The sequence below is a fragment of the Buteo buteo genome, chromosome 13 (genome assembly GCF_964188355.1).
Source record: "Buteo buteo chromosome 13, bButBut1.hap1.1, whole genome shotgun sequence".
NCBI lineage: Eukaryota > Metazoa > Chordata > Aves > Accipitriformes > Accipitridae > Buteo > Buteo buteo.
Window position 1 is genome coordinate 26,117,601 of NC_134183.1, and position 26,780 is coordinate 26,144,380.

General features: G+C 39.5%; 2 protein-coding genes across 5 annotated transcripts in view; one reads left to right on the forward strand and one right to left on the reverse strand.

The window, feature by feature from the left end:
• Positions 1-1,700, forward strand: part of HDGFL3 (HDGF like 3) — a 39,175-nt gene extending 37,475 nt beyond the window's left edge. The window contains exon 6 of the mRNA XM_075045156.1: positions 330-1,700. Within this exon, the coding sequence (XP_074901257.1) occupies positions 330-335 (6 nt within the window). The 3' untranslated portion in view covers positions 336-1,700. The remainder of the gene's footprint in view (positions 1-329) is intronic.
• Positions 1,701-2,931: 1,231 nt separating this feature from the next.
• TM6SF1 (transmembrane 6 superfamily member 1) lies at positions 2,932-24,838 on the reverse strand. 4 transcript variants are annotated; one of them, XM_075045152.1, is made up of 10 exons: positions 24,488-24,730; positions 22,068-22,171; positions 20,634-20,731; positions 19,584-19,687; positions 18,636-18,718; positions 17,086-17,207; positions 12,348-12,452; positions 10,156-10,248; positions 9,012-9,131; positions 2,932-3,305 (listed from the first exon to the last, which is right to left on the reverse strand). In XM_075045152.1, the coding sequence occupies exons 1-10, from the start codon at positions 24,577-24,579 to the stop codon at positions 3,114-3,116; spliced, it is 1,113 nt and encodes a 370-aa protein (XP_074901253.1). In that variant the 5' UTR covers positions 24,580-24,730; the 3' UTR covers positions 2,932-3,113. The 4 variants fall into 4 exon arrangements, with proteins under 4 accessions (XP_074901253.1, XP_074901254.1, XP_074901255.1 ...); XM_075045154.1 differs by lacking the exon at positions 2,932-3,305 and adding an exon at positions 3,314-3,734 and having other exon boundaries at positions 24,488-24,740; XM_075045153.1 differs by lacking the exon at positions 9,012-9,131 and having other exon boundaries at positions 24,488-24,736.
• Positions 24,839-26,780: the final 1,942 nt, after the last annotated feature.

Sequence of the window (26,780 nt, forward strand, 5' to 3'; positions counted from 1 at the left end):
TGCAAAATTTGGTTGTCTATGAAGTATACTAAAAAATTCATAACTGATTGGGGAAAACAAAAAACAACCCACATACATGACTGGAGCTGCTTATTTGAATAAACCCCTGAATGTTTACTTTTAAACTGTTCTTTAATATTTTGTAGTGGCATGTTTAGCTGATTTAACGTAAGCAGTTTTCTCTAGAAAAAAATCCTGTTCAAACAGACGAGGTGGTTACTTGTACCTGTGACTTTGAAGTGTGGGAATAAGGCATTAATTATATCAAGTTTGTTATAGCATGCTTTTTCTTACATTAAATGTGATATTTTTCTCTCTCTCTCTTTCAGACTTAACCAACATAATGACTGCTGAATATTAAGGGAAAACACAAGAAGGTTACATGTTTGGTTGTCTAATATTCTTGGATTTGATATGAGTCACCACATCTGTTCATTAGTATCATCAACAGCATCCCAGTTTGTATGCACATTATTCACATTCCTATCTGTTGTGTTTGCAGAAATGACATTTTACCCTTTTTTCTAAGGGTTACTTTTTGATTTTCATATTATTTGGTTGCATGAAGTTGCCCTTTACCAGTGGCTGAGGTTTATGAAGATACCGCATACTTGAACATGTTTTAGATTCCTTTTCTAGAAAGAAAAGGTGTAATTATCCAAATTATATCATTCTAAATCAGCATTTTTTTAAAAACAAGTAAATCTTAGAAATGAGTCCCCTCCATACAATACTACAATATCTTCCATGTACAAACATAATTTTAAATTTCCCTATATCCATACTTTCTTGATTTTTGATCAGTTTACAACATAAAAGAAAAATTCTTCTTCAGTTGAGATCACCGCCAAGTTCAATAATGTAATAAAATACCTTTCCTTATTAGAAGTACCTAGCTAGTTATACTCTTAATACTTCTCAAAATCATGATGTAATGTACACTATCTGACTTAGTTCCTATATGTGGAGTTAGTGAAAGTCTTTTTGTGTTTCTTTAGATTAATACAAGGATTTTTTCCAATGCCAACACAATTTGAAATCATTCATTTGGATGCTTTCCATTTTTAAGCTTACTGTGATATAGAACCCTATGGGAAACCAAAAGAAAACATCAATTTTAAATAATGAAAGGCTTAAAAAAGGATGCTGTCATTCTGGCTTTTTTTTTCCTTTTGGAAATAGAACTAGACTAGTAAGTAAGCATTCCAAATCCATTATTCTGTGTACATTATTGTTGCTATTGTGATAATAGAGATTTTTATTTATTTTTATGCCAGCTTTTATTGTGAAAACATATTTAGTCTGGTTTTATCAATCCCTGTTATGCTTGTCCTTGGAACATCTTTTGCGTATTCAAGGTTTGTAGTTGATGAGTTTACTGTAAAAAACTAAAAAAAAAACACAACAAAAAAACAAAAAACAAAACAAAAAGAAAACAAAAAAATGTATTGTTTTTACAGAATAAATTTATTGGAATGTGTATTGGGAGTAAGGTTTGAGGTTGTAAGCAACTAAGTTAGCGTCATATTTGGCTTCATACGTGTAATAATGTGAGGTATTAATGTAAGTCAAGTATTAAAGCAAAACATTCTGTTAACATGAGTTGACCATAATAGATACAAGTGCAGGTGAGATCTTTATTTTTTCTGTACTTTGCCTTTTCTGGATAACAGGAGGTTATTAAATTCACCTTGAATGTATTCAAAGTTTCTTTAAAAACATTAGAAGTAACATCGGAGGCTCGAATACCTGTTTGTGAGCCAGCATGTCCTGTTACAGCCCACCAGCTCTGGGTTGGTTTTCTTGGGAGGATGCGCTGGGATGGAGCTATCCCCAGTTCTAGTGTACATGGAAGGAGCCCACACCAGGGAGGCTGGGTGCTGGAGGAAATTATTGCTAAGTTCCTTTTTGCCAAGAAGCATTGACTGAGATGTGTTGTGGTTATTTTGGACCTGCCCCTTTGGCTGGAGGTATAAAACGGTGGGTTCTCTCTTCTGAGCACTGCTGTGAACTACACCTCAGTGTTCAACAGGAGAGTGTTAAAGCATGAATTTCTTGCTGCTCTGAAAGTCCCCTTGTGCAGGGTGCAACACGCATGCGCATGAGCTGATGCTTTCTTGTTACTGATTAGGTTTAAAAAGAAATTTAAAATTCTCTAAATCAAAACACCCAAACATCAACATCCCAAAATAAAGTGTTTCCAGTTAAAATGTATCAGCTAATTTTATCTGTGAGAAGGGCACTAAGTGTACTGCTTTTAGTATAAATACACATAGAAGGCATAGAAACAGTTGTAATGGCAAACAGAAACATAAACTACACAAACCAAGGTCGCTGTATTTGCTGCTACTTGTTTATGACCCAAGAGCATTAGCAAAATTAGCTGCAGAGAAGAACACGGCCAAAAAACCCTCCTCTGAAAATGCATGCTATGGTGTAAGGCCTGATTGTTCAAGGTAATGAGCCCTCCGTGCCCAGTTCAGAAGGGCTAGTAAGCACATGCTTAACTTCAAGCAGGTGAGCAGTCCTTGCAGAAGTGAATCCTTAAAAGAATTAACAAAACTCTATCATTTGCTTATCATATATGGAGTCTTACCATAAGAGTTGATTGCTTCTGAAAAGATTTCTTGGGATTTTTAACAAGGCTGACCCACGAGACATACTTTTTGACAAATAAAACCTGTGCATGTGACAGAGTTATGTATGTTAATTTTTCACACTTTAAAATGTTGTCCTTCACATTCTATGGTAGCTCTGTATAGGGATTGCTAGCGCTGATATTCTTCAGTGTGTGGAGGCTGAACACTGACATCATTATTATTATTTAACTTCATGCAGTATTTCTAAAACGGTCAAAGCAGCTTACTTAAAAATAGCTATGTGAACTAGCAACTCCACTACAGCGCAAAGTCAAAATGTTGAGAAGTGGTATTGAAGGCAGTCATCTTTATTTTCCCTTTTTGAGTAGGATAAACAAAACAGACTGTGCAACTTTACACAATTGTGCAATTTTACACATCTTACACGCTTCATTTGGGTTCTATCTGAGCAGTTCAGTTACATCCCAACCCAATAATATACATAGCCAAAAAGAGGAGCTGAAAAGAGTTGTGCTATTCTGTTTTTTCTTCTTGTTTTGTTTTCATAAAAAACTCTGGCTTGTTGACACACCTGTAAGCCAACAGCTGGGGAAGAATCCCATACATTACGTTCAATATCAGGAAAAACTGTTTTGCTTCTTCAGGGACTCTGTAGATGTAAGGAGTTCGAGCATGAAGAGAAGCACCAATATGGGAAAATTGAGCCTGTGGTGTGTATATAACGTATATATTAAAAAAAGGTAAAGTTGATGTATATTTTGGAAAGACAGCATAATCTGCATGCAAGTATGCATCTCCAGTGACATTTTCCAAGCCAGCCCTTTTATTCCAGAGTTATCCATCATACTTTTGCACAGTGGTATAAAAATACAGTCTAAACTAAGGTCATTAATATCTTGGTATAAGAGGCATAAATGGAACCATCAGTGGCACAGTAGGAGGTTTATTTTATGCACATGGTGGCACTCTTTATATCAGGTACAGGATTTCACCCTTGGCTTATAGGTGATTATTCATGCAAACAGGGTCCACAATCCTTCCCCAGGCAAATGGCTGCTGAAGTGTCCATCACTGTAGAGATCTGCACTCCTAAGCCTCAGCCCAGTAGTGGGGGTAGGACTTGCACACAGCTACCTAGGACTGTGGTGTTTGGCATCAACGGGAAGCAGACACTCACTCTGAATAAAGTTAGAAAGTGAAATTCTGGAAGCTATGTTAGTTCTGGTTTGGGGTTTTTTTTGAATCTTAAACCCAGTCTTCCAGATTCTGATCCCAGAACTCCTGGTGACTTCAGAAAACGTCTGCAATATTTGGCTTTTGGGCTCGGGGCGGTTCTGAAGTATAGGTTAAGTTTACAGTGAAGGTTATATGCAAAGACAAGCTTGCTGAGCTGAAGCATATTTTTAGCATAAACAGACATTAAAGTTAGAAGCGTCAGGATAGTCACTGTCTTTTGTCTCCATCTGTTACCTGCTATTTCAAGCCATGGCTCATTCACATCAATTATTGTGTGTCCAATTTTTTTTTTTATTCTTAGTTAGCAGTGGAGGAGATCTGAGAAGAACATCAATTTGATCTTAAGCAGAGCAGGAGAAAGGGACACCAGGATTTTAGTGACGCAGAGGAGTACACTCTGGCCAAATCACGTCCTCTGTTCTGGCTTCAGCAGGAGTTATTTTGGACTCACAAAGAACACAGTTCCATTCACAGTTAGCAAAGTAGAAAGTGTAATACAGTGCAGGTGTTCTAATACACACCCCTCTAGCAAAAGGTTAGGCTGAGACCATACATCAAAACTGAAAAGGAAATTGGTTTTCAGGTGATTCTAACCACCTCCACTGAATAGGGAAAGCTGATCTAGCAAACCTGAGTCAGGAAACGGAGTAATCACATCAAATACAAACACACTTCAGCAGAGTGCCACTTAGCATGTTTCTGTAAATAGCTATTACACAGTAAACAGATGTTCAGGGGCATGCTATCAGCAGCCTTTTTATATCGGCCTCATAATTCAGTCTGTCTCTTACAGCCTGTTTGTTCTTGCCTGTCTCAGGCAGGAACTGCCTTTGGCACCTGGGTGGTCTTGCTCAGAACCCTGCTACCTTTCCTTGCCTTGGAAGCCATCTCAGCCCAGGCAGCCAGAGCATTAGTGCTCAGCAGCAAAGTCCTCTTGTTATATGAGGTAGCTACTTCCCAAGCAGACAGCCAGCCACCATCAGGCTTCAGGTAGGAGGTTTGGGTCTGTCTGATGTTTACCTGGACACAATAACAGCCTCCTGCTAGCATTTTAGAGCCTCTTCTGGGGTGAACAAGATGCTAAGCTATGTACTTCTCTGTGGAGGGTTGCAATGCCTGCCTGTCTCCAAGAGTGGCCAGCTGTGCATCATAGTAAGTTCACAGTAAATTCATAATAAGTTCACAGTAAGCCTTGTCAGAAAGAGCTGTAAGGGGCTGCTTCTGAGAGACCCAGAACTCCCACAGCCTCCTAGATGCCTTTGAAGATCTAAGCCTTATTATGTGGTCTTGTTTCTTAGAAGACTTGTGGCACATTAGTAAGCTTTGAGCATTATAAAAAGAAACAGCAGAAACCGTTTGTTCTATTTGTAGCCCATGAAGATTTTTAATAGCTAATTATGTACCATATAATAAAATTATTGTTTATTAGACTTGTTTTTCGATATAACACATTGCTCTTTCCTTTCATTACCAGGGAGGATATTTAGGTCTGTTAAAGTAACTTTTTTTTTTTAATTTGATTTCCCTCTGTGGAAACTGTGTTATGTCTTTAATCTCATGTTTCCTTTCCATGACTGTACTCTGCTTCTGCTCCACCCCCCACCCCCTTTTTTTTTTCCTCCCTTGGGGCAGGGGGTGTATCTTAAAAGCAAATCTCTCACTCACCAGTAGCCCAGTCCTGCTCTTCTTTCAAGTACCAAGCAGACTTGCACCAAAATCATGATTTTAAGCAGTAAGAGCTGTTAGTTGCTGCAGATCTCTGTGCCTGTTGTGCAATAGGCTGGCATTGCAGTGAGTGAGAGCAACCTTGAGTCTGTTGTGTTACCTTGCTGGGATCAGGTCCTCTCAGTGAATAAGCCATTCCTTAGTGCTTTCTGTTATTGAACCCACTCTAAGTGGAGAATTTTGAGGATCAAACCCTAAACCTTGGCTGAGAAATCAACCAAATGAGATGCTGTAGGTGAACTTCTAAGGTAGCCTTATCTGTTTAACATACAGCCTTTGTTAAGCTTGAAGCCTCGGCCAGCCTGCTGATCAGGCTGTCCCACAGCAATTGGAAGCTGCCTGGTACTGGACATGGCACTGCTCAAATTGACAACTGCAATTTGTGTATGCCTGCTACTCATTAAGCTTCTTGTCTTTATGAATTAGTTTGGGTTTGGATTTTTTACAATATTTTTTGCCTGTAGCCTAATCCTAGGCAATGCTTCAAATATTTCTTACCCTGCAGTCAAGAAAGCCCTCCAGCCAGGGACAGAGAAGGGCCTGGAAAAAGGCTAGGAGTCCTTCTTCGCTTTGTGCCTTCTCTCTAAAACTGACTAAAATCAGGCAAAGACTGTAACTTATTTTGGAGGGATTTGGACCAGGTCTTATGAGCCTAAGGAAAGCTATCAAATATGAGTGGGGAGAAAGTAACTTAGAAAAATATGTTCCTTGGGTTTCAGTTCTCTTGTAGACAAGAGACACTGCAGAAAGTAGCCACAAAAATTGCAGGATTAAGGAAAACAGATGAAGAAGGAGTAGAGAAAAACTTTCTACATCTGAGAGAATAGGAAAGTAGGCTATGGAGAGTTGGTGAGACAGAATGGTTTTGGATAGCAGGGCTATGGCTCTTCATCCCTTCTCATGTGGCTCACTTGCACAGGGAGATAGCAATTTAATCAAAATCAAAGGCTATTCCAACCCTTTTGTATAATCAAAGCTCCTGGTACTTTAGTCATGTGACATTTAAAGAGTTCTTCCTGAAGCTTCAGAAAGTCCAGTAAGGGTCACAATCTGGTTTTGGAGTTTGAATGTTAGTAACAGAATAATTCAAGCTGAGAGCTACATGTAATTCTGAAACACAGTAAATATTTCTCTTTGTGTGTGAAAGGCTAGGCACTTTTAGAGGTTATTAGTTTAGATGCATCACATGGTATTTTGAGACTTGTTTTTGTAAAAAGGACGTACTTCATAATGATAGAAATAAAAGTAATTAAAATCTCCACATTCCTTATCTGTAGGAGCAGTGTTCATTCCAAGAGAGCAATGCCCACTGTTTCCATTGTTAGATACTTACCTTTATTGGACCTTTGTGCATAATAGAAAGCAAAATGTGTTTCAGTAACTACATATCTTTTAAATATCAGTTACAATGTTTTAATTTGAGAAAACACTAGACAAACCTGGAAATGTGTTTTGTGCCCAAAACCAAAATAATATAGGAGTCCTCAATTCATTGTCTCACATGTTTTTCATCCCAGGTTGCTCACCAAGCCAAATCAATTAAATTATGTTCAGCTGTGGGATGACTGAAGTTCATTCTGCAGTGCATTAAACTAAAAACTACAAAAAAAAAAACAAACCAAACCCTCCCAAACTTAAAGAAATGTTTTTTGAATCAGGATAAAATGTGGGGAGTGTGCAGCAACATAGAGTTCTCTTAATCAGTTTTTGTCAGCCCACAGTTTTTGCCAGCCCACAGTTTTTGCTTGTGCCTAGGACAAGCTTTAAAGAGTAAAATGGGAAGTTTTGAGTGTTAGCTTTGGGTTACCAGTAGCTTTTCTTCTCCTTGTCTAATGTGTAAATCAGCATTATCCTGAAGCCAAACCACAAGGGACAACAGAGGGGTTTTAGACTTCAGCAACAAAATCTTGCTTGTATTAATTGTACAGCTAAAAGGTAAAAAGTGCCATTACAAAACAAAACAAAAAAAAAGTGAGTGTTTGTTATGGGAAACATTTAAAAGAAGGGAAAAAAACCCAAACCAAACAAACAAACAAAAAAAAAAAAAAAAACCAAACCAAAACAACCACCAAAACCAAAGCAAACCCCAACAAACCAAATCAACAAAACAAAAATTGCCTCCAATCTGGGAGGCTGTTGGTTTTGGTAAATTTGCAAGATTGTGATAGTCAGCACACTGACTTCTGGTTTGCTTTTCGTTGTGCTAAATAATCTTTGAAGGAGCGGTTTCTTTCCTGACTGACTGGGGAATTCATGAAACCCGAGTAATCTGTCAGTAGAGAGAGGTTCCTGACACTGGCTTGCCTACTTTAGCTAGCTTGCGCTTTTTTTAGACTAGATTTGGGCCACACAGAGTTGTATAATATTTATGATACCTTTTGAGCACCTAAACCTCCTCATTAATATGCTTGCCAGATCCTGTTTTGATATAATTTGGTAATTCAAGATTCTCTATAAACTGTTTAGAAAAAAAGTCATATTCTCTGTGATAATTGCTCACAAACAGAAAATAAAATGTCACTCCCCCCATCCTTACTGGGCAATTTAGCTGGATCATAGTTCGTATCACTGATTGTTATCTCAGGCCTAAGGAACAAAGTGTTGGTCTGTGTTTGTCTAACAGTAGTACTTGAATTACACGTATTGCAACATCCCTATGTTCTCATTATTGTTGCAGGATTATGTGCATATTTTTTGCATTGTCCGGATGCTCAGAGCACATTTCGTTTCCTACATGCAGTACAAATCAATTGTCGCTCTGTCTCAACTGTTTAATGCTCATCTGTGTGTCATGAGAAGTCATTTACTAGCTCCTGTTGAATTTTTTTCTTTTGGTCTGTCTACTCGTAAGCATCAGCACCATCTAGTAATTAACTACAGTTGTTTATTTCAGAGAATCAGAACAGAGTAAGTTAAGAAATATGATCATTGGTCTGCCTTTGGCAATACAGGCATGTCTTAGTGTACTGTGGTTTGTGGCCCAAGAGGTTCCCAGTGTTATATCGACATCATCAACTGATGTCACCCGTTTTGTGTGACTAGTAGACTTTTACCATTTATATTTTTCACACATTATGGAAACAATGTATTGTACTGTTTTGTTGTGTTTGGGGTTTTTTTTTACATGGTTGACTGTTACAGCTTTAAGACAGGTTTCCTCCACCGTCTCAGCTAAAGAGTGCATGGTGCTTAATAAGGTTTAAATGAGCCCAATAAAAAGATTCTGCAGAAGGAGAGAAGTCTACTAAAGCAAGAATGCAGCCATTAGAGACATGTAATAGGTTTGATTCTCCACTTCCTTAAATTAATTTTTTACAAATACAAAAGGTGATCTGAGTTAGAATGGCATAAAACCTGCATGGGAAGATCAAGCCCTGGGCCCCTTATTTATTCCATAGGTCTCTACTTATGAACTTGTAATTCAAGAGCGAACATTTTACAAAGAAATACCTGAGCTAGTCCTCCAGCATGTATAAGGGTTATATCAGGCATCCAGGAGCAACCAGGCACCAGTAGGCCATACAGAGCAATCACATAGTATGGCACAGAGTAGAACATGTATGCCAGCATCTGCATTTTAAACAGAAATATTAGTTGCTTTGCAGTGTGAGGGAGATGCATTTCAAAATTAGCCAGCTGCTGACTGAGGAGTTGAGACTATTCAAAACTACACTCCTGGCAGCAATGATTCCCGGGCCTTTTTGCAGCTATAACTTCTTTGAGAAAAGAGTTTCATACCCAGATGCTGTTGACTGAATCCAGCTACCCTAAGGCCTCCACTAATATTGATGGCTGTTGTTTCTTTGCCCCCTCCAAATCCACTTCATCCCAGGATGTTTTCCTACCCCTTGCCATCTTGAGACCATGCCAATAAGCATGGCTTGACCTAATTTGGTGTCCAACACAACATGGGTGTCCATTTCTCAAGCTCCATTGCACTTTCAGCTGGGAGGTATGAGAGACACCCAAGCCACCCCTTTCCCAGAAAGAATAGGTCCGGCAGAGATACTTGTTTTCTGCTCATTGCCTCACCTGTGAATCCTCTTACTGCTTCAGGCCCTGACCCCATGCAGCAGCCAAGGTTGCAAAAGAATGGCAACCTTGCAAATAATACAAAACTAAAGCACAACATTCCCTCCTCTGCAATGCTTGTGTAAATAGGGTTTGTAAAAAGTGCCACGTTTCAAGGAGTGTGTCACTAGCCACAGAAGCATAACATGAGCTTAAGGAACCTAGTCCTACTACTACACCCCTTTTTGCTCCATTATTCCAGACTGAAAGTCTACTTTGCCCTTCTAAGGAAAGGGAATGATCATAAAAAGCATGCAGATCTGTTTCATGGACTATATTAAAAGAAGCCTGAGTAATTAGGATGTGTAACTCTAGGTAACTGATTTGAATCTAAGTTAAGTTTATCACAGTGAAGATTTGGTACTCTGTAATGGTTGTAGTAGAAAATATGAAATAACGTTTAACTTGCCATGAACAAATACTTCCCTTATTGATCTTGCCATCTGTGAAACCCATGGCTTCATCTTTGTGCCAGTCAACAAATCACTTCTTAACAATCTATGCTCCACAGTCAGTGCTTTACCTGAAGCTTAGGATAGGCAGCAGGATCTTTTATATAAGGCTCATGAAGTTGAATATATAGCCGGCAGAGTTCAGCAGGGCAATCCAGAGCAATCTAAGAAGAATTTTTAAAACTTCCTGTGAACAAAGAATTTGTTCTAAAACGAGCTAACCTGACACCTGTTACCAGCCTAAAGATTCACTAGTGGTCTGCAGCACTGCTACCCTGGAGGCTTGCTCAAAGTCTATTGCAACAGTGATCCATTTGATCACCAGTTAAAAAGCTGAAATGCAGCCTCCTCTCAGCTCCTGCTCAGAAAGTTTGAGAGGAAATGCTGACAGCCTGTTTTAAAGATTTTGACTGGAAAAGAATTCAGTCAGTTGGCTATGCTGTACTAAAAGTATAATTGCTATTGATTTGCTCTGATAAACAGACTTTGATCCCAGCAAATGAACTTTCCAATGGAAAATTGCTCAAACAGTGGAAACTTCAGGCTAAGCACCCAATTTTAGGATAGTAAGCTATGAATGTAGTCCAACAAAAGAGTTGCATTGTGGCAAGGTAGCAGTGGAGAGCAATGCAGAGAGACAGGTGTTACTCAAAATAATAATAATAATTTTTAAGAGAGTAGCAAGATAGAGATTATTGGATTTTACATTCCTATAGAAAGAACAAAATTCCCAATAAACATGAAGAGAGACCCAGTTGCAAAAGTAGTTCCTCTTCATAGTAGCCTTTAAAACTACTACAAAAAATACTATTCTAAAATGAGTTAGCAATCTGTGTCAACAGCTGTCACTATAAGTGTTTTATGGCAAGGCATCGTTAATGCCTAAATTACAGGACTGAACAGTAAGTTTTGCACAACTTAATTTCATGTGTATTTTTTTGTGTGACTTTAAGAAGAAATGCAAAGATTTACAAACAGTGGATATTCTTCCCTGTTCTTTTCCAACATAAGCATCCAAGAAGCAGGTCCAAGTAGACTATAATGGATTAAGTTTTATTACCCTTTTCACAAAATCATGGTTACTGCAGCTTACACAGAGATGTTCAACTGATCTCTGTATGTGTAAGTAAGGCCAGTAAGCAGTTCCTGTTTGGTAAAGGAAATATGTAAGGAAATGACCACACTCTCAAAATCAACAAAAAAATTCCTCTGAGAAATGAAGAAGTGGGATTGCAGAACCAAGTTAGATGTTAGAGCATGAGATTAACATTTCCCACAGTGAAATTACAGGTAAAACAGCTGATTAACCTGCATCAGTGGTGCTCTGAAATAGCATGATGTATAAGAAATAAAGCAGTCTGTGACAAGTTATAAGAAAAAAAATATTTTTGAGAGGCAAGTTTTCAGAGAAACAGCAGAAGATGACAGAGTAATGTGAGCAACACAACTACAAAAGAACAATCTGTGCTACGTAAATAAAATGTTGCTTGGGTACTTATTGTCCCCTCTTGAATTATTCTAGACAGAATCAGATCTACAAATCAAGCAAGCAGGCATTTGTCTAAGACACCTAAACAATTGAGCTCTGTTCACTGAATGATATACAACTTCCCTTCTGCTTAAGACAGAAAATGCTTTAGACCTGACAGGACTAGATTTACCTACTACTGGATTTATTTACTTCAAGCATTTTCAGTACTGATTCATTCCCTGTGAAATTTTAATTCAATCAGCTATGCTTAAAAAGCAAACATTTTTAAAAAATTAGCTCTTGGTAAGTAGAAACAACATGTGTTGTTCAGGTAATGTGGATAATTTTTTTTTTCAGGTGGAAATGTTCTCCTCTATCTCATGCAGTGTAAATTAACTTGGTTTCCTATATAATTTTAACTATGCATCTCTGTTTAGAAAAACATGAATACAGATTTAGTTTAGTTGGTTTGTCTCCATGTTCTTGGCCATAAATGTAATACCAGACCAATGAAAAGAGTTTTCATCTGCACTTGGGATGCTATTTACTCTTGTGATTCTGCACCTCCTTTTGAAAAACATACTTTATACAAGGCAAAATGGAGAAGCAAAGCACCACTAATTATCATAAATAATCAATTTGTCCTTTTTATATCTAAGGCTTATTTCAACTCTGAAAGTCATAAGATTTCCCTTAACCAAAATGTACATACTTTTTCACACAGACACAATTTCAAATTTAAAAGTTTGACTGAAAATTAGAGGCCAGAATATTAAAATATCTTCAACTTACCATGCCCCTAAATATGCAAAACCCCGTTGCTAGAATGAGGTATGCAGCTAACATTAAATCTATTGGTCGTCTTAAGAGTCCTTTCTTCTGGATTTCTTGAACCACCTGCAACACAGAACATGTTTAGTGAGTACATCCAGGTTCCACATGACACATATTTAACTCCAGATCAGTCACTACAAGAAGGGTGAAGTGTTGAAACATTATGATAGATGCAGTTAGTTCTCAGTTACATTACCCTATTTATCCACTGGTTTCAGAGACAGAAAGATTTCCACATCTAAAAAGGTGACTTCAGACTTTATAGGATGCAGTGAGGAAAATTAATCTGAATAAACTCTAGAAATGGATAAATCCAATTAAAGCCATTTCAATACAGATTAGTTTACTTTCAAAGCAACCTAAATCAAATGAACACTACTTTAACTCTGCAATCACATAAGGCTTTAAAGCAGCATAACTAATTTCTTCAAAGTTGCGTCTTTTGTTAATTGGAATGAATTAATTTTCCTGAATGTCCCTAGGTAGAAAAGCTTTGGAAATACAGGTTTGTCTCAAGCATTTGAAGTTGAATCTAATACATTTTGTAAAAGGACTGTTTGGAGGGACAGCAAAATGAGGGTCGATCTCATTATTGACAGTGAATGCTGGTTTTCAGCAGCCTGTGACACTATTGAAATTAATGGAATATCAGTGGCATAAAATAAAAGCCTTTCTGTGGCCAGTTGAGTTCTCTGCTCAGTTCAGTGAGCAAATAATATATCTTAATATGTACTTCAGAAATAGAGAAATGCGTGTGTGCACGTATGGAGCATGTGGAAAATCCTCCTTTCATTCTTTTATTACTGTATGCTATGGATTCCTTTGACGGGCACTGAAGCACTTCTCAGCATCTGGATCTGATTTGTTCTGTACCTCCTTTCCTCAGCCTCAGAACAAGAATCCCCCTGCTGCACCACATGGGCAGATGTGAGGGGTTCACACTCTACAGTAGAAAAGGCTATATAGATACCCAACACGGAAGATGGCTTGGAGGAACCAAAGTCATCTCTTCGCCTACATGGTAAAACTTACATGACCCATGGAAATAATTCAAGGTACACTTTCAGCACTGTGTAGTCACAGGCAAAATTATAAGCACATCAGAGTATCTTTATGTAGTTCAGAGGGAAAACTTCCCCATTTATATGTGTTACTCATTTCCTCTTCCTTTTTATTAGCCATGTGTTGGTATGCAGACAGCAAAAGAAAAACCTGATTTCCTTCCTGTTATACACTTGTGGAATTGTCTCCAAAGCACAAAACAATAATTAGGATGTAGAAGCACAGTTAAAAGCAGTCAGGATCAAGATAGTCACAATAAAGTTATTGAAACCAGAGAACTGATCTTGCAAGCACAATTCCTGAGTAAGAACTGCAAGATCTGAATTGTAGGTTAACAAAAATAAGGCTATTTGAAACAGATAGGCTGTCCCTTTCATAAAACTATTTTTTTTTCTTTTAAAGGATCTTTTTCAGGAAAAAAAAAAGTTACACCTTTGTTTTTAAACACAAATAACAGGTCTGTTTTGGCAGTATGGTGTCACTTCACAGTATTTAAAGTACTAGTGTAGGAATGTTTATAATATTACCTGCAAAGAATATCTATATTCTAATATTTATTCCTATGAAAGACAAAGGCCTCCCATGGCTGCTGAGTTGCAAGTCATTTTCAGATGTAGACTACCTAAGGATAATGGAAAGTTTGAGGGTTGATATATTTTCTTTCCACTTTTGTCTAAAGCTTATATATATGTATCACTCCTCATTTCAAAATGTATATTAAATTAATGTGCATATTTACTATGATCACAAAGCCACAATAGAACTTTGTACTTAGAGGTTCTGTAGACAAAGCCAATATTAGTGGAAATGACTTTTAGCACAGTATGAGTTTGTGAAATTGCCATGGTACAGAAAACTCACACCTTTTTTTCTCTATGCATACATTTATGCAAACAAAGTGAAAACACAAACCTTAAAAAAAAGGAGAAGCAAGAATTTGAAAGACAGTATGCACTTTGCTGACAGACTTCAGCTACATACTAATTTTGCCTTACCTTTCTTTTATACAGCAAAGTTGCATCAATACATGCTAAAATGAATTACATGTTAAATACACTGGCTGAGTAGAGATGACCCGCCACAGGTTTCCCATTTATTGCAAACAACATTGAACTCTGCACAGATCTCGCCAACCCTGCTGTTTCTTTTGTGTAGCAAGGAATTGTGTAGGCATGCTTTGCAATTTCTCTCACTTCCAGGAAAAAGCTATTTTCCATAACTTCTGAGAGGCTCCTTACATGATCAGTTTTAAGGAATCAGAGTAGTCTTGTGTGCTGTCCATAGAAGTCAGTCCCTTCAGAATTCATGTGCAAATCTGAATTTATGTGTATGAATTCTGTTAATGAATTTTAAATTACATTAAACTTTTCTGAGTTGATATACTTGTAGATAAATCTGCTGGGCTTTGTAAATACTGCAGCACAGCTTGGTTTGATTCTAAATGAGGGCATAACTCTACTCCTCTCGCATGCACCCACCTCTGTTAGAAAACACCCAAAACTTGATTACCTCTTCTCTGTCCCGACAGTGATTTATTTATTTTTTAACTAACTGGTTTATAATATTATAGCAATTAATACCTTGGCCAACAGAATATACCTTGCTTCTGTTCCTTTCATGTAAGTATTTTTCTATATACTTGCACTATCATGTTTAAAAGCATTATTAAATTTTCTTCTTAAATCTTTTAATACCAACTCTGAATGATAGCTAAAAAAAAGTTCAATTTTACAGCTAATTGCAAATGATCTATTGAAAGAGAACTAACTATTTTCAGGACTTACAATGATTAGCTAACTGACTAGTAGCATTACACACAGTTATTTCCTGGAAACAATACTTAATTTGGGACTGAGAAAGTTGTATAAAAAATAAGAAAAATTGATGAGTAGTCATGTTAAGATTTAAAGGCATTTCAAGGTATACAGTTATTGAACAGTATTTATGCTTGGATATGGAGCATAAAAATAAGTACGACTTCTAAAAAAGAAATAACGTAGGAAGGGTAGGAGGCCCCAGGGAAAGGAATCAAAGCTTCTTCTATCACCTTCTGAGCAAGGAAGTGTAGGTTTACAAGAAAGGATTCACTAAGAAGTGCAATGTTAAATTTTCAGATCACCAGCTTTTTATGCACTCTCTTTTTGAAACAGAATTTAAAAAACTAAGTTTCTCTGCAATATATACTGAAGTAGAATATCAAACCTAGGTAAGCAATTTAGCTCCTGATAAGCTATATTTCAGCAAATAAGCAGTCCATCATGTATTTTCTATAATAGCAATTTCTGTGGTGTTCTCAGTACTAGGAAAAAGAACTGAAACCTTCATCCATCCTCCGTGGAAAGGATGTTCTCACTAATATATATGGCAAAATTCGCCATCACTACCTTTAGCTACACCTCTCTACCCTGATGACTCTAAAGAATATGTTTCTGGCCAGAACTAGTGACACCTTTAAGTAAGTCATCTCAAATTGCTTTGGGATGGATGGGACATGTAGTTTCTTGCAAGCCTATGCAGGAGGGTAGAAGAGGGTTTGGCACCTGAAGTCTCTCTCCCAATTTGCCTTTCATAGGGACTTGCCCTAAAGGTGGTGATTCTGTAGCAGTTCTTCAAACTTCAGGAGATACTCATATCTATCTATACCTCTCTTTCCTACTGAAGAATCATGGATGGATGGCTGAATGTTACCTTTCATACATTTCTGGGAAAATCTGTCAGTGCATCATCTGCTGTTATTCTATGCCCTAGACTATGCCACTTGCACACTGACTGCCTATTAGCTGTGGAATAGGAACTAACTTCTTCATCTGTGTCTATGTTTTCAGTTACAGAATGAACCTGACTGAGACTCAGGAGCTCTTGTGATGCAAAAATATTAATTGATTATATTACTTAAAACTGATATGGTGTGCTGTGGCAATAAACTGGCTTGCTTATAGCAACAAAGAGTTAAAGATCTGTTCTGTGCTTTGTACTGCAGGGATTTTTTTTTTTTTCTTTTTTTTTATAAAACAGCCCATAAACTCTTATTGCATTTTTTGATTGCTCAGTTAAACTTATTATAGCCCAACTATTCAATTCAAAGGCAAAGGTCTAAGGAGTTTTAAGCAAACATTAATTTTATGGATTTTTTTAATAAGAAGTGTGTAAATAATTTTCATATCAATTAATGTACAGTGTCTTACTTGTAAAATCTAATATTGCAGAATGCACATACAAAAAATTATTAAATTACATGAAATCTGTAAGTTGTCTGCAGAAGAATACTTTCCTGCAGAGCTTCTATCAGGATTTTGTGGTGCTTTATGAAGCTGGTATATGTCAATATTTTCATCAGCTAAGAAATTGAAACAGAAACTGAACAGATAGGGGTTAGTAACACAATTACACCTAGAAATGGGTTCTTTACGCTAAACATGAGATTCTTTTGCTTTTTCTTTAGCCCACCATAATTAAATGGTCCCACAGTATAGATATTTTTACAGTGCCTACGCAGCCTGGCAGGAATTGTCACAACAGTGAACAGTTACAGTACATTCCATGCTCACCAAGGGACCTATAAAACTCAGTAGAAACAGCCAAGCATATTTCATTTTTCCTAACAGTAGCCAACACTTAAATACAATAATATTACCTTGACTGGAGTGTCGTGAGTCACCGAAGGTTGGTTATAAATTCGGAACCCAGCCCATATGGGAAGGCAAATATATGGTACACTTAGGAAAAAAGCAGGACACACTTTTGTTCCATATTTGCCTGTTAAAAAAATAATCATAGGATGTATGAGAATTTGTAAGCTGTGTTGCAGAAAAGTTAAAAAATGTCCTATGTAATATCAAACCTGAAGCAGCTATGGTAATGTAAACATAAAATATTAGAAATAGCTCTTAAAGCAACACACAAATCTTCTTGAAAATCATGTGCTCAACAGTGGTAGAGTCACAGGTGACAGAGAGCCATCAGACAGGAAGCCATTTCAGAAATTAAGGGGGGACATTTCAGAAATTAAGGGGGGACATTTTGAGGGGACAGGAAACCACTCCTGTCACTCTGCACTAGGTAATCCTATAGGATGGGACAGCTTTGAAATCTCTTAATGGAACCTGTTTCAAATACAGACATCATTCTTTTAAAAATGGAAAAAAAGGAATGCATCCATTTTTGAAGATCTGATATTGCATTTGTTTTCCAAAGTCCTGATTTTTCCTACAGGCCTGTACTAATATTTAAGGACAAAGCATAAATTCAGAGAGCTATCCTCAGCGCAGGTAAATCCGGAAAATCCATGTCCTTTACACTGGCTACTCCCTATGTCAGAAAGGCAGAAGGCATGCTCTTCAGAACAAGTTTCTCAGCCTTCTCTAAAGGAAAGAGGAAAAGATATTGTAGCATTAAATCTGCTGACTGTTTTCTCTGTGGTGCCTGTGTATCTACAATGGAGGGAACTGGACTCGCCCCAGGCTGCACCATGAATATTCTTCCTCTGTCATAAAAAGCAGGGCCATCGTGAGCTTTTCTAAAGCTGACTACAGGATTTGGACACATCAACATTTTTCTCAGTTGAACACTTGTCAACTTTGCATCAATTTAAGCTTTGCTAAAAAGGAAATCTTTAATTGAGGGGGGTGGCACTCTTAAAGCACCACCTGCCAGTAATAATGATGTAAAATTTTTTATTACAATTCTCAACCTCTAGCAGCACAGCTATGCACTGATTTATGTTAGAAATCTAGGAATGTTAAATTTATTTTGAAAATAGAATTGCTTCCAGTTTCAATTCTAAAGGTGATTTGGATGCCTCTTGTAAGCTGCTTGAAATATTAAGTAAATTGGAAATTTTATGCAGAATAAGATTTATATTTTTATGATACTAAGAGACAGTTATTGTCTCATTGCTTAAATTAAACTTAGTTTGGATGAAAGCCTTATGGGTGTTACAAATACAATACTTTTTTTTTTTCCTTGAGAGCAACGTAAATTGAAAGGGTTTTTTTTTCTGGTCTCCATCTTCCCTTCCTCATATTTAAATTTCAAAATATCTTGCATCACTTTACTGATATTCCTAAAATTCCTCTTTCATATTATTACAGAATGAACCAATACTGCAGTAATATACAGATAGCCTAATGCTGAATTTAGAAAATGTTTCACAGGAAAAAGTTAGTCATAAAATTATGTCCTTACCCACAATGTTTCCAGGCATAAAGACAATGATGCTCATGATAATGGAACCTAGCCAGTAGAGGCCAATGGTTCTATAGCTTTGTCTGTGTAAAAAAGAAAACAAGACATAATTATTGCACCGTTCCTAAAAATGCCCTACCTCAAATCACCCTAAAATATTAGACTAATTGCCATGGTTGTATCTTAGTAAGTAAAGGTTTTAAAATCTGCACCACGAGTCAACAGTGGATTCTTGCCTCTGAGAGGGGAATATGGAGAAATCCTACATTCACGTGTGAGAAGGTTATCACATGACCAGTACAGGATTTGTGCATATTTAGTTATTTGCTGTTATGTTTCACTCATTTGAAGGCTGCATGATTTTGCACATCACAGGTTGTACAAAACTATAAAAGAACTAATAACTCATTTCATTCTGTTAATGCTTTTATTACCAGTGGATACATTAGCCTCTGGAATTTAAATACGTATTTTCTCAAACTCTTCATTCAACAGCAAGAAACATAAGAATCTCTAGAAATAACCATTTTCTCTTAAACTGCATGGTACTCTCTACCATGGATGAGAGATCATCATCATGCTAAGCAATACATTATTCCTACCAGAAATATGTTATTTAGGAAAAAAAAAAGTTTTCGCACATGATTTTAACATGCATCATCTTTAAGCTTTCCTTTTAACTAACACAAAGCATGCAGATGGGCTATGCTCTCTGCTGCAGAGTGAAGACAGACTACAACTCAATGTATTCGCTGGGCTTATTCAGCTAAGAGTAATTTGGTGAGGGTACAATTCCTGAAAATAATGAAATTTTAAAAGCATTACTTTGGCCTAAGACATGAAACGGTCCTGAAAGAAAAATCTAAATACTGCATAGAAAAGAAAGCCTTTTGTAGGTTATATGAGAATGCAAGCAAAGTAAACAGTACACAAATCAAAATTACTTACTCCCATGCAATAGCTGCCACCATCAACAGATACATCAGATAATGAACAGAGCCATCCCAATAGCAGATCACATGGCCATATGCAGTGTTGAGATATGGTTCACCCTAGGGAACATTTATTTTAAAAAAGATACACTGATTAGAGGAAGAAGAACAAATAATTAATAAAAACCAACATGAAACAATTTCAGAAAAGTAACTGATGTTCTTTCAATCCAGAGGTACAGTTTTTGACTGATGATACAGGTTGCCAGGCACAAACCTGATTTAGGTAGGATTAGGCATAATTAAATCAGTTCTATAGTTGCAAAATAGGGTGTAAGATGGAAGGGAAAACTCCTATGTATGACTGTCAGCATTGTTCTACTTACATTATGGAAATATTACTTTTGCATATTTTAGTGATAAAAGCTAAAAATTAAAGATATATTTAGCAACCTAGAGATCTAAAACAGTATTGAATATATCAATGACAACGTATAACCTTGTAAGGTCCAACTCATTTCATGCTAAAGTTCATGGAATCTTTTCAATGACTTCAGTGACTTTCATATCAAGCTCTTACTGAGCTATTTTTGGTGGATGTTGATGTTCAGCAGCCAACAGATTCTGCTGACTACGTATCTGGCATCATCATTTTTTAACTCTAATTCCTTTTAGTAAAGTGATTAGGCAAAAATAAAGGAGCAATTTTGTTTCCTTCTTGGTAACACATTTAGGTACTGCCGTACTCATCTACTCCCGAGTGCTATCTATGGCTTTCTGCAAACATGTACAGTCTATTCAATTCCCACAGAAGTTAATACAGAACAGTATTATTTAAACTAAGTGAAATACCATTGGAGCTTGAAAGGTATGCTATTTTTCCCAAATGAGTCAGTGATTTCAAGTCAGTGAAGGTTTTGTCCATAACAATAATGAAACAGGTCAATGACCAAATTTGAGAAAACCCTTTTGAATATGTAAGTGGCTATTTTTCTGTGACAAATACCATACCAAGTTATTTATAGTAAAGATTTTATTTACATTTGTAAGGCAAACAATTGTTTACCTCTCTCAAGTAATGAGTCATGAATCCATCAATAATTCCATCCTGCTCCAGTCCAATTATTAGATTCACTACACTGGTAAAGGCAAATACAGCATAAACTGTAATAAGACAAAGGGGAAAAAATTTAATAAATTAACAAAGATTTGGAATCATGCAGTTGCTTCACAGCCCGATAAATTCAGTCAGGCAGAGATCTACTGGACTAGATGCATCTGCTTGGAGGTCACAGATAGTTAACATACAATATGACTTTCCTACATAGCTTAGTAATTTTTAATTAGTGGTTAGTCAAGAGTTCTTAGGAAGCTTTCCTTAGGAATGTGAAATCCTGCAGAACTGTAGGCACAGCCTCCGTGGAAAGTCAGTGTCTGCAGAAAGGACTATGTAGCCATTCAAAACTCTTGGTCACACAAAGTAGACAACCTTGACTGTACTCATCTCTTGGAAAGGAGAAAGGGCAACAAAAGCGAGGTGGAGAGGGAAACGTGACTTGCCATTTTTGGAGGTGAGCAAGGCAAACTGCATTAGCCACAGCAGTCCATAGGAGATCTGTCTGGCAAGTTAGCGAGTCACTCCTTTGAGACAGGAAATTTATTTGCAGTAGGTTTATGTTATTTATTTCCTTTGACTTCAGTGTGAACTGAGAGTTCCTGGCTTCGCACAGAACACTGCGGACAGATGCCTACGAGTTGTCATGAGGAGGAAGACAGAGGGCAAATACACGTGGTCCATATGCTGCTTTGCCTATGGGCCCATCTTGTAAAATTTAAAAAAGCAGCAGTGTTTTTTCTTCCAGATTTTTGCTATAAAGTAATCTAGATCTAAGGTTTCCTTTTAAAAGGTAATCTAGATCTTTCTGCTTTTATGGCAAAGTATCAATATAGAAATGTTTGCCCAAGTCTGCAGACAGCCTGAGCCAGGAGTTGGAGTGCTTTGAACTTTCTTATGTATCACAAAGATGAGTTAACACAGAAGCCTAATAAATAATGGCAGAATTAAGGAATTCAGTCATAGGAAGAACCAAGCCATAGAGGCCATTGATCCAAAAATCCCAAATGAGTCCACTCAGGATGAGACAGGCATAAGAGATCTACTGTGGTGCCTAAGTACTGCTACAAGGAGGATCTTAACAGAGCAGGTATGACAGTATTTTAAACACTTTCACAGCCCAACTCGAGTGTTATTCTTTTCAAATAGGAGGTCTGGGTTGTCCCTAAGCCAGATCTCCTATTTGAGAAGAATAAAAAGGTTCAAAAGAAGCATTATTTCTCCTCTTTTTTCTCCAGTCTTTCTTTCTTTCTTGGCTCCTTAGCACCTCACCAGACTGGGTTCTGAAGCCCTGCCTTAAATGTTCAAACTGAAATAACTGTCGCATATTATCATTTACATAAATTAACACTTTCTGAATTTAGCTTCATTGTTACCAAGACATACCATAAAACAGCGGGTCTTTTGGTGGTTTTCTTTTGACAAGAACACGAGCCAACAGAGCAATAAAAACCAGAACCAGCAATCCAACTGCAACAATTACCCAGGAACTGTAACAGTATTAAAAAGAAAAAAAATTTAAAAGACACAGAAAGAGACAGAATTTTGCTTCTTCAGCTTTTCTTACTAGCTATCCTCAAATGCACATACTCTTAAAGTAACTTTGAATACTTTAAAAGGCTGTTTTTAAAGTCCATTTCATAGTCTGTCATAATACCCATTTTATAGTTTTGCAGAATTTATGTGCCTGTCTTTTCACACGTGATCATCTAAAAAAAAGAAAATATGGAAATAGCTAGATAAACAACATATCCAGGAGTCTAGATTTGTCTGACTAAAATCAGTTTTCATACTGGTATCTGCAAAAATAAATAAAAATGATGGAAAACTTAAAGGCCAACAAGAGGTGAAAGTCACAAACAGAGAGATTTCAAGGCCAAAAAGGATCGTTAGGGACATTTAGTCTAATCTCAGCAATAATTATCTACTCAGGGAACTACATATTCGCAAATAAAACAGTCCCATGGAATAGGAATAGCAGTGTGGAGCACCTATGATGGATCTAGGTGTAATTTCCAGTTTTGGAAGTGCTACCAAAGGTCTCTCTGGCCCTATAAAGCAGGATCACTTGCGGGGGGGGAGTCAGTAATCAACGCAGGTGGGCTCAGCAGAAAAGACCGTTGCTCTGAAGATGGGGCTATAATGTTAGTGCATGTAAAGTCATAGTAGAGGAAAGCACAAAAATCTTCAGCACAAAGCAAATTTGTCTCCTTCCCCAAGAAAACACAAGTTAAGAAAATCAGTTTGAAATTGGTCTATAAGCTCTAAGTGTGTCAATTGCATTTAGTTCTCTTTAAGACAGACTCTCCTTCTCAGTCTTCATTTTTGTGCTTGTGTATGGGGAAAAAACAGGAGGGGGAAGGTAGGTAAAGTCCAGACGCATAAGCTAAAAATATTTGGTACATGATTTTATACATAGTACCACTCTGTGGGCCAAGAAAACAAATTGTGTACAAACAAATAACATTATGACAATTTCAGCCTTAGTGAAACTTGACTTAAAATTATTGCAAAAAACTTGTAAGATCAAATATTTCGGAATATCTACACACATACTTTCTGAGTCAGGATGAGCAGTACTAGCTTGTTGATTTATTTTACGGTTTGAATCTTCTGCTAGTCTGTTTTCCCAGTGATGAATTTCTTCATACCGTTACAGCTGTTAATATCGCAGTGACTTTTCACTGCGGTCTACCAATTTGAAATAAATATTGGCAATGAATCAAGTAAGTCAGCATGTGTTATTCGGCATTTCTCTAGCAATGAGAAACAAAAAATTAAGTTACGGGCCAGAAGGAGGAAAATGAGGAAGGAACAGATGTAGCAAAGCCTTAAAAACACAGAGCAAATATTTGTGCAGTAAAATGCAAAACACCCCAGGCTGTGGGATCACAAAATACCAGAAGGACCTTTAAGTACACTGGTTTTTCCATGAGGAAAGACCTTGCTTTTCTAGACCTGCGGTTTACCCTGGGATCCTATTTTTTCGGCAGAGCGAGGGCATATGGGCATTTCCAGTTAAGACTCGCACGTCCTACAGGCTGCCGGAGGCGCGCGGCTGGGGAGCTCTCCCAGGCTGGTGAGTTCTTCCGTTCGTTTTCAAACAGAATTGGATTTTGCCTGTGAATGCCTTGACAGGGCAGCCGGCGGGAGGCCGCAGAGCCCCGGGACGGCCTCCAGCGCCCGCTGCCCCGGGCTTCAGGCGCGGTGCGGGCGCGGCTGCCGCGGCCGCCGCCGGTACCTTCCGGGCCGGTTTGTCCTTTCGGCGTTGCCAGCCGGCCCCGGCGGCGAGCCGCGGGCTGGAGCGGCGGTCGCCCGAGCCCCGGGGACGCCGGGACACGCTTCAAGTGATGCGAAACGCGCAGTTTCGAGGGTCCTGGGGTGAGGGGCCAGGCCGCGCTCCCCAGCCAGGAGCCCCGCTCGCCTCTCCCCGGTCGCATCCCGGCACGGCTCCCGTCAGAGGAGGCGGGCAGGACCGGGGAGCGGGTCTCCGGCTCCCGTCAGAGGACGCGGGCAGGACCCGGGAGGCGGTCTCCGACTCCCGCCCGAGCCGCTCCCCGCCGGCGCCCGGCTGCCCGCGGCGAGGCCCGACCCGCGCCCTCCGCTGCGCTGCCCCGCTCCGCCTCCCGCCCCGTCCCGCTCAGCCCCGCGGCCGCAGCTGCCCTCTCCCTGCGCCGCCGCTAAAAATACCCGCCGGGCTCCCCCGGCCGCCCGCACCTGCCTCAGCCCCGCCGCCCCCCCCCACCCCCGCTCCGCTCCGCTGCCCTCCCCGCAGGGCGGGAGCCGCCCGGCCTCGCCCGCCTCACCTGCCGCCGGCCGCCAGGCAGTTGAAGAGGTACGTGACGGGGATGGCGGTGAGCGAGAGGACGAAGACGCCGGTGGCCGCCGAGGCGCTCATCCCCGCGGCGGGAGGCGGCAGCCGCCCTCTGCGCCCCGAGGCGAGCGCCGCGCCTTGCCCGAGGCGCCGCCTCGCCTCAGCCCTTCACCCCCCGCGGAGGGGCGCCCGCCCGCCCGCCGCCCCGCCGGCCTCTGCTCGCCGCCCCGCCGCCCGCCCCATCGCCGGCGCGCGCCCCGCGGCGGGGCGGGCCGCCCCCTCCCGCCCCGCGGCGGGAAAGGTTAAATCCGCCTCAGAAACCGGAGCCGCCCGCTTGCTCCTCCGGAGGCTCGGGGAGGGCCGCGGAGCTTTCCGACTGCCCCCGGGGCTCGGGGGCTGCCCCGAAGGCGGCGCCGCGCCGAGCGGTGATGCCGGGGGGGATGCCGCCCGCGCGGAACCGCGGGCGTGGGGCGTCGCGGAGGGGGGCGGCACGGCGGCGGCAGGGAACGGGGGGGCTCCTCCGGCAACCGCCAACGAACGACGGGGGCGAAATGCCAAGTGGATGCTGTAACAGTTGAACTAAGCGTTGTGAAAGAGGCTTCCCGGGTTAATTATTGACTGAACCGCAAGAAATGGCAGGTCGATGCAGTCGTGTGCGCGGTGCCTTTTCGGAGGCGATCCATTTTCGTGAAGGGTGGTAGGTGGAAGAGAGGTTGCCTTGATCCGACTAGTGCAGGAGTCTCTCTAAGAAACCCGTGAAAAAAAATCATGCATCTCTTTTTGCGTCAGAATTTAGCTGGGTTATTAAGAACAAGGACATTAGCGTTTTAAAAGTGTTTTAATTGCAAACTCACCTTTTCCTTTTAAATGTCAAAAAAATAACAAAAATCAGGCATATGTTTGAATTTATCCATCAGCATTTTTTTCTGTCTTCAAAGTTTGTTTATACATGAGTATCAACACTAAACTGTCAGTGCGCAAACAAAAGTGGAATGAGTCTTGTGTGCAAGGCAAACAGAGATGAAAGCCATTATTCCTAGAAGTTACTGGGCATTTAAATCCAGGACATTGGCAAGAGAGAGTGATCATCCTGTGTGGCTTGGGGAAAAACAACAAATGCATTTCCAGTGTGCCAGGCCAGGTCTGTCTGGTAGTACCTTGGGAAGTATTAACACCGTTGTAGAAGCACCCGTCTGCAATAATGGGCATGATTCCGATTCCCTCGTGTTGAAACGATACAAAGGAGGACCGCTAAGGTGGCTGAGGGAACAGGGCACCTGTCCATCAGGAAGAGGCTGAAGAGCTTGGCATATGAGTGCTCTCTGTAAATACTTGAGGAGTTAACACCAGGGAGAGGGAAGAACTCTTTAATGTGAAGGACAAAGCTGTGAAGAAACTTTCACTAGCTCTTGGAAACAGATTTTTAGCTGTGAACAGTAAAAGGTCTTCTAAGTCTTTTACAGTAGAAGTAATGAATAAAAAAAAAAGAGTTCAGTTTTAAGATAGTATTTGATAAGTTTAAACAATAGACTAATTGATATGATTGCCTCTGACAGAAAGGAACTTGATGACCCAGAACATATCTATGTCCTATACATTACATACAAACAAATCCTTGCATAGTTATTCCAAGTGAGAACGGTCTAGAACCTGGCCATAGGTAGATGAATGGGTTAAATCATGCTCAATCAAACTATCTGGTAAAAACATGATGCAACTCCTAAAAGTAATTTAGTCCACCTAAGTGTCAAAATTGCCATTGGATGAGTCAGGGCTAAATTTACCACCTCCAAATGCCTACCTTTCAATGCACAGCCAGTTTACTTCTCAAGCTTTCAAATGTATAGGCTGCTTATTTGTATGCAGCTGCCACAGTGCAGGCTGAAGATTCATGTCTCGAGCTTCGCTTCTTAGTTCCTGTGTCCGTAAAGTCAAACGCTATATGGGAAACTTCTTCCTTACCACCCTGCCAGCATATTCCGCCACTGATTTACACCGGGCTTGTTAATCAAGTTCTGTTTCAGCTTCTGAGTAGAAACTGTCAGGGCACATTGTGTGGTAGGCGCATTGCGTGGTAGGCACATAGCAGCTCACCTGTATGGGGTGCATTGTTTGAGTCTGTTGTGTTGAGATCTATCACCTTTTGATTTAAAAAATAATTACGAGCATTTGGTAGCATAAAAGACCCCTGAAATTGGATGTTTGAAGTGTTTGTTCAAAAGGACCTGTTTTGTCCTTTCATCTCTCGCCCTGTGAAAGAAGCACAAGTGAGTAAGACTTCCAGC